The following is a 17,170-nucleotide window of genomic DNA, read 5'->3' as shown; positions in this document are numbered from 1 at the left end:
AAGAGTTAGGATGTCATCCGTATTATCCCTATTTTACAGAAGAAATATGAACATGAAAGAGGTAGCAATACTGGGGAACTAAATCCAGACTTGATTAAATTCGTTGCACACTACTGTTTCATTATCTACCCCAGATTTTCTCCATGCCAGTTCTTTCTACCACTTTAACTATTTGTCTGCCAATGTCAATTGTTTATTACTGTCATTCCTGAGATATTAGCCCACATTTTGGCCCACTGACTACATCAGTTGTGATCTGTCAGCAAAGGGTATCGTGGTATGATTATACTTCATGGGGCCTTAGATGCACAACTTCTTCAAATGTAACTTATGATTATTAAGTTTTCTAGCAAGTAAATCTAGCAATATGTTAGCTTATTTTAACCTTGTGCACGATTGTAATTCCTTAGGTTCATCAATTTGCTTGCTTGCTTTACGAAAAAAGTTTTCAAAATAGTAACAGCTATTTTCCTATCCCTTGTACTTCAGTTTTTTGTAAAACCTACACCCTGCACTTTATCCTTCGTATATTTCATCTAAATATTTTGGCTTGTGAGAACTTTGAACCTTTATTCTGCCATTGTATTAACTCTTCCTTTAGTCATAGGCTATCAGCCGCTTTGATAGCAGACCTTCTCCATCAGACAGTCCAAAAGAGCACTAAGGCAGTTTTTTTAAAGTCCAGTCTTCATGTTGATATCTAGCCTCATTTTCTTGGAACATTTTATGAAATACCTCTTTAGATTCCTCTTCATATTTCTATAAGAGTTGAAATATCTATATAGAAAATAAGAGACTGGAATTTCATTTTCTAAATAGGCCAGATTTGACTATGCATTCATTTTATATTGGATGTTCAAGGTTATAGTAATACCTCATGAATATTCTTTAAGCCACTGAATGTATTGGGGGGGGGTCTTTTTCCCCTTCCTTTAAGCCAAATCTTACATATTTCAACTCTGCATCTTAATCCTAAAATCATATAGTTACATAATTTACTGTCTTTAATTTCGTAGCTCAGGTTTTAGTATCTTTGTCTAACTAGTAAACGCATTTTTCTCCCCATCTATAGTATATTAAAGTCCTTTGAGGAACTGGGAAGTCTTTCATTTCAACCATGTAAAATGAAATTGCTTTAATAACCTACCTATACATTTACTATTTAATCTGTATGAGGCAAAACTTTTACATATGTAGCTATTTCCCCAACTAGTTATATAGTCATGGGTAAGTCTCTTTTCTTCTCTGCCTATTTTCCTCATCTACAAAGTTGGAGAATTAAATTAGTCTTAAGGTTGGTTTTTACTCTAACGTTCTGTGAGAATCCTTTAGTTAAGGATAGGAGTTCTTGGACATGGGTGTGATTAGACAGTGGATAACATCTGTTTTCTTGTCATAGGCACTACCAAGATATTTGATAAACCAAGGAAGCGAAAACGACAGAGGCATGCTACAGCCAAGGTGCATTGTAAAAAAGTGAGAAATGAAGATCCATCAAAAGAAACTCTAGGCTCAGAGGTATTACTCAGTTCCTCATCTTTTGACCTCCCAAAGCGAAGCTGCTTTTCACAGTAGAGGCCACATCCCTCTTCCCCTCGAGTTTATTTAAGAGTAGTAGTCTGCTGAAATGGCTAATGGCTATAAGGAATCCTGGAGAAAAAGGAGAGCCTGAACCTGGTAAAAAGGCACATGAGGGTTCTGTGGATATGACCTTTTTAAAAGATCGCATCCTATGTTCTAAGTATCAGATGAAATATATAACTGTTTCATCATGAAAGTAAACTTTTTCTAAAAACCAGAGCACACAGTATCAAGTAACCATATGATCAAATGAACTTGGATATTGTCCTTTGAAAAAGTTGAGACTGCTGCACTTAGGGGGAACGCTCATTTGCTTATTTCTTGCTTAATGGTAGAATAATGTGTAAGCATCGGCTTTTAGGAAACAAGGATAGTTTTAAAACCATTTCCTTGCAGAGCATCAGTGTAGGCATTGATGCTATCTTTGGCTTTTCCAGCTCAGGTTAAAAGAGAATTAGAACAAGTCAGGCCAGCATCACACATTATAATAAAAAGAGTGTTTCTTTCCAGGACAATTTGAATAGAATGCCCAAGGGGGGCATTATTTAGGAAACACTGATCTTGGAAGGACAAATAAGTAATCAAATAAACTTAAGAATGTTTTCTCTCCCTTAGTGAAACCTTAAAATGGAACAGCTCAAAAAGTTCCAGTGGAACAGCCTCAGAGCAGTTAGTGGCAGGGCATGAGGCGCCCACTACCCGCCCAATCACAGCAGGGTTAGAACTAACATTGCATGCAGTCCGCCCGCGTGATTGGCTGAACATCTGTAAGTGCTTAATGGCTAGACAAATAGCAGCCCAGAGGGAGGGGGTCAGATGGAGGAGACATCAATAATGCAGATGTTGGACATTATTTTTTCTCTGCAAGGGAGAACTGATGACACACAGGACAGCTTCAAGCCCTAAGGAGACTGTTGAAGATGGTGTAGAAAATGACCACGGGATGCCTGCATCTAAAAAACTGCAGGGTGAACGAGGTGGAGGAGCTGCACTCAAGGAGAATGTTTGTCAGGTAGAAAATATTGCCATTTGCATTATGATTGCTTGCTTTTAAGAGAAGCTCTGTCCATTTTTTGATGGCCCAATCATGGTTATGTTAATTTTTTGGATGATTCCAGTGGAGTCACTTCTCCTTCCCCACAAAAAGAGGAAGATAAATATTTAGTGCTGGTGAACCATTTGCCCTTGTTGCCCCCGAGTAGATGTCAGATGTCCTGAAGTAGGTCTGAGATGGGAAAGGTGAATCTGTGCTTGTTTAGTCAAAGATCATTTTTCTATAACTGGCATGGGGGAGAATCTAGGTTTCACAGGAATTTTTCGCCTTGAGATAGATTTATTTATTTACTTAAAGGTAATAACTTTAGAGAACCTGCTACCTGTATTTTTCTCTTTATTTAGCAAATGCTTATACAGTGTTTACTGTGTCAAGCACTATTCCAGTCACTTTATAAATATTATATCATATTCATCATAAAAATCTCTTGAGGTAGATTACCATTATTATCTTTATTTTACAGATGAAGAAACAGGCACAGAGATGTTAAATAGCAAAGCCAGGATTTAAACCCAGGCAGTCTGGGTTTAGAATCTTAACCAAACCACTATGCTGTATTGCCTGTCTGTGAAATGGGATTCAACTTTATTGTTAAAGAGCCATTATTTGACTTGGGAGTAGAGTCAATTAAATGGATGATTTGTTTATGTTCTTTTTATGGTCTCGATTTACCTTTGTAAATTCTTAAAAATCTAGCATATAAAATGTTGAAGATATTAAGTTTCTGTTTTTTGTTTTCTTCTAATTGAAACAGCTGAAAATAAATTTCCCCCCGCTCCCTCCACTCCAGTTCAAGCCATTGTTTCTCAGTGTAGTTGTACGGCCCACGTTGGTATTATGAGCCTTGCCGCCCCCCCTCCCCGTTGAGGCAGTCAGTTGCCGGTCGCCAGTCATTGGTCGGCCACTCACACTGGCAGCATATGGTAGCCCATGGCAACACACAGCAACATTCAGCAGCCAACGGCAGCTCACGCTGACCTCTGACTGCTCATGGCAGCCCAGCTCCAGGGAGAGCTGTTGTTCATAATCTTAGCTATGGAGGGTGCAGCTCACTGGCCCATATGGGAATCGAACCAGCAACCTTAGCTTTAGGAGCACGGCGCTCCAACCACCTAAGCCACTGGGCCGGCCCACTAAAAATAAATTTAACCCAAATCCAGAATGTGTTGTTATGGCCAATATAATTTCAATTCAGTTTCTTTGTTCATTTTCACTATTATGTACACATTGTGTGTGTGTGTATCAAAGGACTGTTGGGGCAGCCGGTGAGCTCAGTTGGTTAGAACATGGTGCTCTTAACAGCAAGGTTGTTGGCTCAATCCCCACATGGGCCACTGTGAGCTGCGCCCTTCACAACTAGATTGAAACTTGACTTGGAGCTGATGGGTCCTGGAAAAGCACGTTTAAAAACCATAAATAAAAGTTAAAAAAGAAAAAAAAAGGACTGTTATGCACCAAAGATTATCCGCAAAAAATGATTAAAAGTGTGGATTCAGTTAGTGGTATTGGCTTGTATAGATCAGCCCTTATTGAAATTTGTTGTCCTTGTACAATGTATGAATAGTGCCCCTTTTCACTCTCAAGTATCCCAGTTTGAAGATGGTCATCTCAATTAAAGGGTTAGTCTATACATTTGGTTAATTTGAAAAATATATTCTTCAGTATATACTGTAATTGAAGATTTTCTGTTTCAGTGATGAAGATGATTTTTATTGTACATTAAAGCTAATGTCACTGGCACTCTCAATATACAAAACAAAATATACAATACTTCTGACATTTGTCAATTTTTATGTATGACTAGTGGATAATGGGAGAGCCAAACATGTTAGACTAGCTCAAACTACAGGTTGATTAAGGTCTTGGGGTCCCCGTTTTAATCTCTGGCTGCCTCTGGCCTTTTTTGTCCAAAATTCTATTCATTTGTTTATTTAAACTTTGATGTTAAGTGGCCAAGACCTGTTCTGTTTGTTTGGGTTCCTGAAGATACTAGATCTGCCTAGCCACCTTTCCTCTTCCTTGTCTTACAGAAAAAGACTTGTGTTTTTCCCTTCATTTTTAGCATTTTTCTGCTAATCCCTATGGGGAAACAAGTTAGGATATTAGAGGGGTGAAAACTAACAAATGTTGGGGATTTGCAGAATTTTCATTAAGTCTCACACTGTTTTCAAAGCAACAGATGTAGACCCTTATTCCTAAGGCCCTTTTAGTGACACCCTGTATTAGATGAGATCATCTCAGAAAGATGATCTGAGATGGTTCATATCTCAAGGGTTGTTCAAACCTTGATTGGAGCCCTTTAAGAACAGTTATGACCCAAGGCCAGCTAGCCAGTATCTCTTGCTTGAACCGCTGCAATAGTCTTCTTTGCTTCTGTTCTCACCTTTCTACTCTTAAACTCATTTTCCATGTAGCATTCAGAGGGATCTATCTTCAAATGAATACCCATAATGAGACCTTTTGCCTTTTTTGTACCACATCTTCTACTTCTAACCATTGTTCACTTGAGTCCAGTGACACTGGTTTTCCTTGTGATTCTCAGACATGCCGTGGATTTTTCTGCCTGTGAAGTCAACTTTCTGTACTTGCTGCCTTCCTGGTCCTTCCTTCATGTTACATGGCTGACTTGTCATTCAGAGCCAGTCTGAGAGGCCATTCCTAAAAACCCGATCCAAAGTATCTATTTGAATTCTCTGCGTAATGCTTATCATTGTTTGTTTAAGTTTTTACTTGTATTTTGTATCCTGAGAATATAAGAACCCTGAGAGCCAGTGACGTCGTGGTGCCTGGCATTAGGACCTAATCATTAAATACGGGCTGAATGACCGGTGGATTTCTTGTATCTAGCAAACCTGCTCGTTAATCTGTGCCTTCATGAGGGCCTTCTGGGGATTTTTACAAACCTTATTTTATTTTCTTAACAGAACTGTGAGAAACTGGGTGAGCTGCTGTTATGTGAGGCTCAGTGCTGTGGGGCTTTCCACCTGGAGTGCCTTGGATTAACTGAGATGCCCAGAGGAAAATTTATCTGCAATGAATGTCGCACAGGTAAAGTGAGATATAGAAGAATCTTCTCCCAAAGAACGTTTGCGTGTTAAATTCTTTGGGGGAAAGAAACATTTATAGGAGGCACTGTTTTGTCGCAATACTGGGCTAGTTGCTACAGACAGAGATAGGTGCTGTGTGGTCTTTGCCCTCAGAAAAGTACACCACGTAAACAATGAATGTCCAGTGCAGCATAATGTAATACAAAGTGTTATAGTGGAGACACATCTAATGTGGTATGTGAAGAAAGATGAGCCAATGCCACAGGGGTAGATAGCTGAGTTTGGCTTTAAGAGAGAAATAAAAATTGGTGTGGAGATGGGAAGGACAGAACATCCTGTAATAAAAGCATAGGCTACTGGGGAGTAGGAAGCATAGATCAGTGTATTTACAGTTTAAGGTACTTTAGAGAAGAGGCACTGGTTAGTGACAAGGGAGGCTTCTGGGTTATGAGTGAGGGTTTATATTTCTTGATATGAGTCGTGATTAGGTAAGTGTGTTCACTTCATGATTATTCGTGAATCATACATTTAGGATGTATACCTTTTCGTGTGTATATCAGATGTCAGTAAAACTGTTTACCAAAAAATGAAAGTGATATTCTCAGAGTTATAACACAGAGATTGGGTCAGAAACTAGGACTATTCAGATGAAATGAGCTTGTAAAGCACTTCACAAACTGCTAAGGAGGTGGTACTTTATTCAGCATTATATGTGGATGTTATAGCATTTAAATAGTGAACAAATGAAGGCTGAAGGTATAGATCTTCTGCTCAGAAGTCATTAAAACCGTAGGTGTGGATGATGCTGCCCAAAGAGAAAACATCTGTAGAGTGAGAAGAGGGCCAATGCCAGTACCTGGGGATACCCAGTTAAAAGGGGCTACAGATGAGGGGCTAGTGAACAATGTCTGTGAAACCATTGTCATGAGCAAAGACAGATATGACAAAGAGACAGACCAAAATGGTTCTGGAATGAGTAGAGGCTGTTGTTTTTGGCAATTTAAAAAATGTGTGTGTGTGAGATGTGTGTGTGTGTGTACACACATATATATATGCACATACATATATATTTTTCTTTTTCTTTTGGCAGAGGGTGCCATGCTAAACCAGGTTGAGGGTTAATGGGTAACTGAATATACACTGTTTCTTACAGAAGCCTGATTTCAACAGAAAAGAGGGCAGTAGCTGAAGGGAGAATATTATAGAGTCAAAAGGAAGAACATCTTAAGGAGAATGAAGCCTAGGAACTGTGTAGGGAAATAACTTTCTTTCGCAGGAGAGGGAATAATTGATGGAGTAAAGTCACAGACAGGAGAGGATAATGTTGAGGAGATGAAAAGGTAAAATGGGAATGCACCATGGACTTGTGACACAGAAGAAGGAAGCTGAATAAGTTTTTTCTTAGCTTGGTGAGAATGATGGGGAAAGGTCTTTCTAACTTGAAAGGAAGAGTATAGGTTTAGAGCAGCTTCTGTGGGAAATGAGACAGAATTAACTTTTGTCTGTAAATAGATGGTCTTGTAAGATTGAGTTATTTCATCTTTCTGCTGCCACTGTTAGCAATATGGGAGCAAAAGCTGGAAGCCAAGATAGTCGTGGGGTTATTTTGCCTTCTGCACAGAGGGCTGTTGAACATTATGGGAAATACTGCTATCCAGCCCAATATTTTTTTTTTTAAAATCCAGGATATAGGGAGAAGTGTGAAGTGACTTTTGACAGTCCTAACGTGGCTTCTTCTTTTCATCCTTAGCCATAGGACTTCTGTTCAGCTAGTCGTCAGATGGTTCTCCAGGTTGATTGTTCTATAATTTAGTTGTAATTTTAATGTGGTCATAGGAAGAGGCAAGCACAATGTTTACCTACTCTGCCGTCTTGCCCGGACTCACCAAACTGTTTTTAAAAAGACTTTATTGAAGTATAAGTTTCCTAATATAAAATGTACGTATTTTAATGTATGTTTTGATAGGTTTTGATACTGTTCATACATCCATATAACCACAACCACAAGGACAATTAGAATATTTTAATCACTCCAGAAAGTTGCCAGTCGATCTCACTCACCCCACCCAACCCCTTCCCCAATTTCAGGCAAACGATGATACGCTTTCACATTAAATTTATTCTTTTTTTAGCATTTCATATAAGTGGAATCAGAGTGTGTGTAGTTTTTTTGTGTCTGGCTCAACATGTTTTCTTGAGACTCATCTATGTTGATGTGTATATCAGTGGTTTATTCTCTTTCTTAAAAGAGTTTTATTGAGGTGTACTTGTAAACTGCACAAAGTGTAGTTTGATAAGTTTTGATGTGTCTTTGTGTATATACACCTATGAAACCATCACTCAGCATAGTTATTTTGAGATTCAACAACATTGTTTCAGGGATCAAGAGTTCATTCCTTTTTATTGTTAAGTAGTATTCCATTGTATGGATGTACCACAGTTTATCTGTTCATCTATTGATGTACATTTGGGTTGTTCTTAGATCAGGCTATTATAAATAAAGCTGCTATGAACTTTCAATTCTTTGTATAGACACATTGTCTTTTCTCTTGTGCAAATACCCAATTGTAGAATAGCTGCATCATATGGTCGGTATATGTTTAACTTGTAAAGAAACATCCAAATTATTTTCCAAAGTGCATGCACCATTTTACATTCCCATCAGCAATGTAGGAGAGTTTCTGTTCTTCCACATCTTTATCAACACTTGGTACTGTCAGCCTTTTTTAATTTTAGCCATTCTGATAGACGTGTAGTGGTATCTCATTGTGGTTTTAATGTGCGTTTCCTTAATGACAAATGCTATTGCACATCTTTTGGGCTTATTTGCTATCCTCTTTGCTGTAGTGTCTGTTCAAATCTTTTTTTTTAATTAAGTTGTTTATTTTCTTACTTGTTGAGTTTTAAGAGTTCTTTATGTATGTTCTGGGTGCAAGTTCCTAATCAGATATATGCTTTTTAAAATTATTCTCCCAACCTGTGGCTTGTTTTATTTTCTTAATAGTGTTTTGAGGAGCAGAAGTATTTAATTTTGATAATGTCCAGTTTATCAAGTTGTTCTTTTTACGGACTTTGCTTTGGTGTCATAGCTAAGACATCTTGCTTAACACTGGTCATAAAGATTTTCTTCTGAACATTTTATTGTTTTAGTTTTCACATTTAGGCCTATGATCTATATTTTCAATTAATTTTTGTATATGATGTGAGGTAAAAAGAGGTTATTATTTTTGAGGGTAGGAAATTTTACCCTAGTTTTAGTAAAGATGAATATAGTAAGAATAAGGAAGTCATTTCTTACTGCTGTGGCTCACCCTGTTTTCCTACAGTAGGGCGGCCCACCTTCATTCGTTAATGTTGGCTGTCAGTTATTCAGCATCAGGCAAGAGTTTGCTTCTATCCAAATACATGTTTAAATTTTTTCCTAAAATCATTATTAGCTGGGTTATCTCACTATTTGTAGATGAGGTGAGTTATTTTAATGAGCTATTTCCAGCAAGTACCAGAGGCAGGATTCATGTTCAGATCTCAAGCCTGGGTTCTTTCCTTTACATTGTATTGCTTCTCAGAGAGAGGTAAAATGCGTTTTTCCCCCCTTAAACTTTTTATCACAGAAATCCTTTGACATATACCAAAGTAGAGAGAGCAGTGTATAAAGAATCTCTATGTTTTCATCACTTAGCTTCAGTAGTTACCAACTTTATTTCTGAGTCATTTTTACCTATTTATTTCAAAAGGTCTTTCTGACAACTTTAAAAAAATATATCTGATGTGTAGCAAAATTACATAGTAACCTACTTACTATGCAGCCCCATTTTCAGATTTTCCCACTTGTCTTGAAGATGTCTTTTTACAGTGTTTTGAATCAAGATCCAAATAAGATCCCTGTGTTGGATTTTTTTGATATTTCTCTTAAGTTTCTCCTAATCAACAACAGTACTATCCCCTTCTCCCTATACTATCCCATTCGCCCTATATTTTAATGTCATTTATGTCTTGAGACAGTGATCATTTTTCCTGCTAAATTTTTCCCAATCTAAATTTGGTTGTTTGCATCTTTCAGGTGTCCCTCTAACTTTCTTCTCTATCCTCCATATTTGCTGGAAACTTGTAATTAGATCTAGAGGCTGGGTTAGTTTCACGTCAGTTTTCTTCTGGCAAGGTGATGTGTACTTCCTATTACATCATGTCAGGAACCATGTATTGTTAGTTTCCTGCTTAGTAGTGATACTAAAATTGTTCAGTGAGTTCATGTCATCAGCCTGATCAGTGCATTATAAAGTTTTTTACTGTAATACTGTGATGTATAATAAATACATATTTAGTTTTCGTCAAGTTTTTAGCACATGTCCTTTGTCTATATCTTTTGGTATTTAACGAGGTGACTTTTGGACCCATCTAAGTAAGGATAGGGACTGTTTGCTTGTAGAACCAATCATATGACGAAGGTTGGAACTTTCAGTTCCACCCCCCTGACCTTGGGAGGAGAGAGGAGCTGGAGGTTAAATCAGTCCCCAATCACCCAATCATGCCTATGTAATGAAGAAACCATTAAAACTCAGAAGGCTGGGGTCAGACAGCTTCTGAGTTGGTGAACACAGTGGAGATTATGGGAGAGTGGTGTCCTTGGAGAGTACAAGGAACCTCTGAGCCCTTTCCCCATACCCTGCCTTATGCATGGTATTTTAGCTGTTCCTGAGTTACATCCTTTTATAATAAACTGGTCATCTAGTAAGTTACATGAGTCTCTGAAGTCTGTGAGCTGCTCTAACAAATTAATCGAACCCAAGAAGGTGATTGTGGGAACCTCTGATTTATTGCCAGTTGTTCAGAAGTACAGGTGACAACCTGGACTGCAGCTGGTGTGTGAAGGGCAAGGAAGGCAGTCTTACAGGTCTGAGCCCTTGGATGTTATCCCCAGGTAGATAGTGTCTGAGTTGAATTGTAGGATAGATAGCTGGTGTTGAAGAATTGCTTGGTGGTGTGGGAACGCACACCCCCACACAAAAACCCATGTTGGAATTTGATGTATAATTGTGTACTCACTAACTTTTCATCTAGTGGTTTAGCATTGGATGAATTATTGAATTGTTATTAATTTGTTACCTTCTCTTTCCCAGGAATCCATACTTGTTTTGTATGTAAACAGAGTGGGCAAGATGTTAAAAGGTGCCTTCTGCCCTTGTGCGGAAAGTTTTACCATGAAGAATGTGTCCAGAAGTACCCACCCACTGTCATGCAGAACAAGGGCTTCCGGTGCTCCCTCCACATCTGTATAACCTGCCATGCTGCTAATCCAGCCAGTGTTTCTGCATCTAAAGGTATGGGTTTTTCATGTGGACCAATCTAATTATATAATGTTGGTTTCATTGGCAGTGGATATTTCCAGGGGCAGTCTGTTATGTCTCTTTGTAACCTCTCTAGCTTTTGTCAGAGTACCAGCATTTTATGTGAGAGAGAAGAGAGTAATGGACTAGTTAAGCAGTCACCACGTTGTATTCTATCGAGCCATAATGTAATGTGGTAGTTTTAAATATTTGGATTTTTATATTGTTTCTTTTGAAAAAGTATTATGCTGTATGTCGTCGTTCCCCCCCCCCCCCCCCCCTTACTCCATTAGACCCAAGTGTGTTCTTCTCCTTTGGGCCCTTTATATCTGTGGTTGTCAGATGCAATATCCTTCAGACATGCATGTATGAGGTGTGATCAGAAAATACAGTGAATGCTGCTGCCGAGTGCCATCCAGTGGAAAGGCGGGGATCTTCAATATGGGAAGTGGCGTATCGAACCTTAGTAACTGTGACAAGTTTCAGTTTGTTCGGTGAAGTCAGTCAAGTGTGAGCTACAGTTGAGAGAAGGTGTGTTTTAAAGTGTGCCGTAAGTCATCCTCCATCATGACAACGCTCCGTGTCACCCATCACTTCTGGTATATGGCAATTTCTGTCAAATAAAAACATTACGGTATGTCCTTATTCACTGGCTCTGGCATCGTGTGACTTCTGGCTCTTCCCCCAAATCAGAATGATTTAGGACATGAAGGCAGCCACCGACTAAAGACACTCACGAAAGAAAACTTCCAGAACTGCTTCAGAAAGTGGCAAGAACGATAGGATAAGTGTGTTCGAAGCAAGGGGGAGTATTTTGAGGGGCAATGTGTCTTTTACTGTAATAAACTTTTTTATATTTAAACATTCACTGTATTTTTTTATCACACCTCGTAGGTCAGAACTGAGGTTTTTGTTTTGTGTTGATTTTTTTTTTTTAATAGAAACTCCTATCCTGAAAGCTTTTTTCTCCTTCATAGTTAGGTTGAGAACTGAGGTTTCCAAAATTATGTGTATGTAGGTAAACTCAAGTTTTTTAATTTGTTACCTGTTGAGAAAACAATCATTTCTTTCTCTTCAGTAATAGTAGGTTTCTTACTTATTTTCCTAAACACCAAATATTCTCTACTGTTAAATGGTTATGTGCCCAATGAAACCCCCTTCACCCACGGGGGATTGAGCAGGAAAATTTAGTAGTGTTGACTTTTCTTTTAATCAGACTGGCAGTACCTATTGTAAGTTGATTTCCAGGCCCTGTAGATCTCATCAATCCTAAATACAGTAAATTAACTTGCTTGATCAAAATTGCAGTTTAATCATCAGCTACTTTCCCCTTTCAGTAGTTATTGTAGATTGCCTTTAGGTTGTTTTGTAATGGTTTGTAGTTGGTGAAGTATGTTAGAGGATATATTTCATCTGGGAGAAGTAGGGGGTTCATTTACCTGAAAAGCTTTAAGAATCAGAGTACCAGGCAACAAAAGCAAGCGTTAGTGTTTTTCCCAGCGGGCCTTTTATTCTCATGGTGCACATCCCCACACCCCAGCCCAACCCACCCCCATTTAGTTTGCAGGTGATTCCAGGTTTCCTAGGAGTAGGCAGGGGTTTGAGTGGGCTTTCCTTGATGATGCAGACTCACTTAAAACAGTGTGGGTTCTGACTCTTGTGGCGACTTACACATACCTGCCACCTGAGCTTTTCATAATGAACTGGATGTTTAAGACCCATTGCCGTAGTAGTACTTACTTCTATTTGGGACATTTTCTCAGTTCTAGCAAATACACTTGAATAGCTCACATTTTTTTGTATTTAATCTCTTATTTTTCTTTTGCTCCTCCCTGGTTTTCCTACTTCTCATATTTCTAGGTCGTTTGATGCGCTGTGTCCGCTGCCCTGTGGCATACCATGCCAATGACTTTTGCCTGGCTGCTGGTTCAAAGATCCTAGCGTCTAATAGCATCATCTGCCCCAACCACTTTGCACCTAGGCGGGGCTGCCGGAATCATGAGCACGTTAATGTGAGCTGGTGTTTCGTGTGCTCTGAAGGTAAGACAGGACTTCATGATGTATGAAAAGTCTAAAAAGAGATTAATACAATATTTTAATTGCACTGGAAAGTTTTCTTCACATTGCCACTATAAGAACTATTGGGAGGTGGTATCCTGAGTTAATAACATAGCAGAACTTTCAAACTTGGTTTTGTTCTCCATTAGGGAGAGGTTTTATTTTTATTTTTATTTTGAATAATGACTGGATTTTTATTAAAATATTAAACAATTGAATTAATAAAGAAAAATACACGAGAAAGGAAACAGAATCACTCTTGGAAAACGGGGGAATGTGGTCAAACGGTACAAACTTCTAGTTACAAGATGAATTAAGTTTGGCGGATGTAATGTACAGCATGGTGACTATAGTTAACAATACTGTATTGTATATTTGAAAATTGCTAAGAGAGTGGATGTCATGCAGGGACTCAGCTCCCGTGCCCCACGCAAGAATGCAGGATAGGGGCAGGCCCGGTGGCTCAGGCGGTTGGAACTCTGTGCTCCTAATTCCGAAGGCTGCTGGTTCCATTCCCACATGGGCCAGTAGGCTCTCAACCACAGGGTTGCCGGTTCGGCTCCTCGAGTCCCGCAGGGGATGGTGGGCTCCACCCCCTGCAACTAAGATTGAACACGGCACCTTGAGCTGAGCTGCCTCCTAGATGGCTCAGTTGGTTGGAGTGTGGGCTCTCAACCACAAGGTTGCCAGTTCGATTCCTCGAGTCCTGCAAGGGATGGTGGGCTGCGCCCCCTGCAACTAGAAATGGCAACTGGACCTGGAGCTGAGCTGCGCCCTCCACAACTAGGACTGAGGGAACGGCAACTTGGGGCTGAGCAGCACCCTCCACAGCTAAGATTGAAAGGACAACAACTTGACTTGGAAAAAAGGCCTGGAAGTAAACACTGTTCTCCAATAAAGTCCTGTTCCCCTTCCAAAAAAAAACAAAAGAATGCAGGATATGGTGAGGCCAAAAAGGAACAACAACAGAGCCATCGATAGGGGAGTTCATACCACTATATTCTTGACAGCAGCTGGTCGAAACACAAAAGCAAACATCTGCCAGTACCCCAACGAGGGGTTTTCCTGCACCCCCGTCTTGCTGGCGGCCGGGCGAGACACAGAAGTAGGATCAACACAATCCGCAATCCACTTGTTAGCCACAGTCCGCTTCTCTACCAACCAACCAACCCCTAGCGTAGCCACAGCAGTTATATTAGTGGCTAGTGGCTAACCAGTAACAGCTGATGGCCATCTAATAACCGAGCCAGCACCTTTCCACATGAGGCCGAGAGCCTGGAAACTGCTCTCCTGGCTCTGTCCCCACAGCGGATCGTTTAAAAAAAATTGTAACTGTGTGATATGTTGGATATGTTACCTAATCTTATTGCATAATCATTTCACAGTATATACATATCAGGTCATTATGTTGTACACTTTAAACTTAGATAGTGTTATATGTAAACTATATCTCAATAAAGCTGGAAAAAGAAGAAAAAACAACAACTGGAGGCAAGAGAACAAATGAACCCCAAATTATCCAAAGTCCCACCATCAGAAAAAAAACATCGTTTAATATTAAGTGATATTACTCCAGACATCTGTGCATATAAACAGATGGAAGGTGTAGATAACTGGATAGAAACAATTCTAGAAGATGGTATCATGGTATAATTTTTTAAAAATTAATTTTGCATGATTTAAACTGAAGAAACAAAAGGAAAGAGAAAAAATTTATGAATTTCCTTACTATAAGGGATTTTAGTTCCTAAAAGGTATTATAAAGTGGAAGGGAAAAAATTGATAGTTTTATCTTTTTCCCCTTTCCTTCTTCCACCCCCCCCAACCCCCCACTCCCCCACTAGAGTTCAAGCCGTGGTTTCTCAGTCTAGTTGTGTAGGACACAGCTCCCCTGGCCCATGCTGGTGTTATGAGCCTTGTGCTCCCCCGGCTGAGGCAGTCGGTCGCCGGTCGTAGGTGGGCCACTCAGGGCAGCTCTCGCCAGCTGCCGGCTGCTCACACTGGCTGCTGGACACACACTGGCCATCACCCCATTCATGGCAGCACCCAGCAGCCCGCGGCAGCTCACGCCAACCTCCGGCTGCTCATGGCCGCCCAGCTCCAGGGAGAGCTGTTGTTCACAATCTTAGCTGTAGAGGGCACAGCTCACTGGCCCATGTGGGAATCGAACTGGCGACCTTGGCATTAGGAGCACGGCACTCCAACGACCTGAGCCACCCGGCCGGGAAGTACATGTAAAGTGGTTCTGTGATGGCAAAAACAGTCATGCGATTAAGTTGCCAATCTGAACTAGCTTCCTTGTTCATGGCAAACCATTTTTAGTTGTAAGAATGTACTGACAAACTATGGCTCTTTATACTTGGATATTTGTCAGACATTTTCATGAAAATGAGCCTATCGATTGAAGGAAAACAACTGACAGAAATTGTTGCCAGTGATAAAATATGAGTGAAAATTAGAATTTTGGAAAATATTATCTACCATCCTGAGCTTAATGGCTTCCTGGTATTACTGATGAAATCATAGTGACATTAACAAAAATGACATTTTCAAAGTACACAATGAAATAAATCAACATTGGGAAGATCTACCAGACTCAGCAAACCAACATTTTTCATATGACCAATGCATGATGTTAAAAAAGCATGCATATATAAAAGAACCATTCAAACTGCAAGACAGATCAATGAATTTTAATGTAATACTACTAAAAGTTTATTGATATGGTTTCAGATTTGACATTGCAAATGAAGTCCACCATGTGGAGTTTTAGTGAATAGTATCAAAGAAGGAATATGTACAGTTACTAAGCAAATTATTAAAATACTTCATTTTCCAACTACATGTGACATCAGGTTTTTTTCATGGACATCATCCAAACAGCATATTGCAATAAATTTAAAAATATTTGTAAAAGTGTGAAACACTGAGCTCACTAAATTTTTTTTTTTTTTTTTACTTTTATTTGTTTAAGTGTGTTTTTCCAGGACCCATCAGCTCCAAGTCAAGTGGGTTATTCAATCTAGTTGTGGAGGGCGCAGCTCATAGTGGCCAATGTGGGGATCAAACCGGAAACCTTACTGTTAAGAGCACTGTGCTCTAACCAACTGAGCTAACTGGCCGTCCCATCGCTAAAAATTTTTTATTTTGAAAAATACAGTTTTTTCACAAAAATGTTATTTATGTTAACAGTAGATTTATTGTAATTTAAAAATGAATTAATATTTTTAAAATTTTCTTAGTTTTAATCTCTGGTAAATATCAACATTTTTATCCCACATAAACAAAAGCTCTTTGGGAATCTCCCTTATTTTTTTTTTTAGTATAAAGTGGTCCTGAGGCCCAAAAGCCTGAGGAACTTCTGATCCCACTATTTAAGATTATCCTGCTGTTTAGAACACAGCGAGAGACTATTCTTAGGACATTTTTTTGGGCCCACGTATAGGAGAAAACTGAAGGTAACTATCCATAGTATTAGGATAATAATATGGTAAATTCCTAAATTGAAAGGAATCAATCCCTAGAATACAGAAATATGTTTCAAATTTATTTTCTCTTACCCTCTTCCACCAAATGTCACTTTTTCATCTTTTGGTTTCCTCTGATGATTCATGCAGTTTTTACTCTTTTATCTTCTGGTCGTTTCTTCTCTATATATCCTATACCGCTACCACAGACTGTCCTGCCTACTTCCCACCTGTCTACCTAGAGTAATCCTGTTGACTTCTTTCCTCATATTCCCCTCAGTTCATATCCCATTATGTCCTTCCCTGCAAAACTGATTCCCCTCAGCTCTGACCCTTGGCCTTTTTTCACTGGGTATTCTGTCTAGATTTGTTTTTATGTTATATCCTTCTTTGATCAAATGCCTTATTGCATGTGAAATACTTCTGGTATGTCATGAATGCCAGCTTAGTAAAAGGATTTTTCTACTAAGGCCATGTAGTTAGTTGGTAAACTGTGCTATTATTATATTGTGACTCAGCAGATAACTAAGCATAGATAGGAATGTTGTAGAAGTTATTACATTATTGGGGCAGTTAAACTTTTGTGACTCTAGGTAACTCCTAATGTCCCAGTGCTTGACTTATCCACAAGATGCACAA

General features: G+C 39.2%; 1 protein-coding gene across 9 annotated transcripts in view; it reads left to right on the top strand.

The window, feature by feature from the left end:
- NSD1 (nuclear receptor binding SET domain protein 1) overlaps window positions 1-17,170 on the top strand; it is a 142,719-nt gene that overhangs the window by 102,394 nt on the left and 23,155 nt on the right. For all 9 annotated transcript variants that reach the window (XM_074313410.2, XM_074313415.2, XM_074313409.2 and 6 more), the window contains 5 exons: window positions 1,400-1,518; window positions 2,450-2,593; window positions 5,560-5,683; window positions 10,800-11,000; window positions 12,867-13,046. In XM_074313410.2, coding sequence (XP_074169511.1) covers window positions 1,400-1,518; window positions 2,450-2,593; window positions 5,560-5,683; window positions 10,800-11,000; window positions 12,867-13,046 — 768 coding nt within the window. The remainder of the gene's footprint in view (window positions 1-1,399; window positions 1,519-2,449; window positions 2,594-5,559; window positions 5,684-10,799; window positions 11,001-12,866; window positions 13,047-17,170) is intronic.

The sequence above is a fragment of the Rhinolophus sinicus genome, chromosome 5, assembly GCF_057876585.1.
Source record: "Rhinolophus sinicus isolate RSI-liver-muscle chromosome 5, RSI-T2T, whole genome shotgun sequence".
Taxonomy (NCBI): Eukaryota; Metazoa; Chordata; class Mammalia; order Chiroptera; family Rhinolophidae; genus Rhinolophus; species Rhinolophus sinicus.
This window is presented reverse-complemented; position numbering and strand designations above follow the sequence as displayed.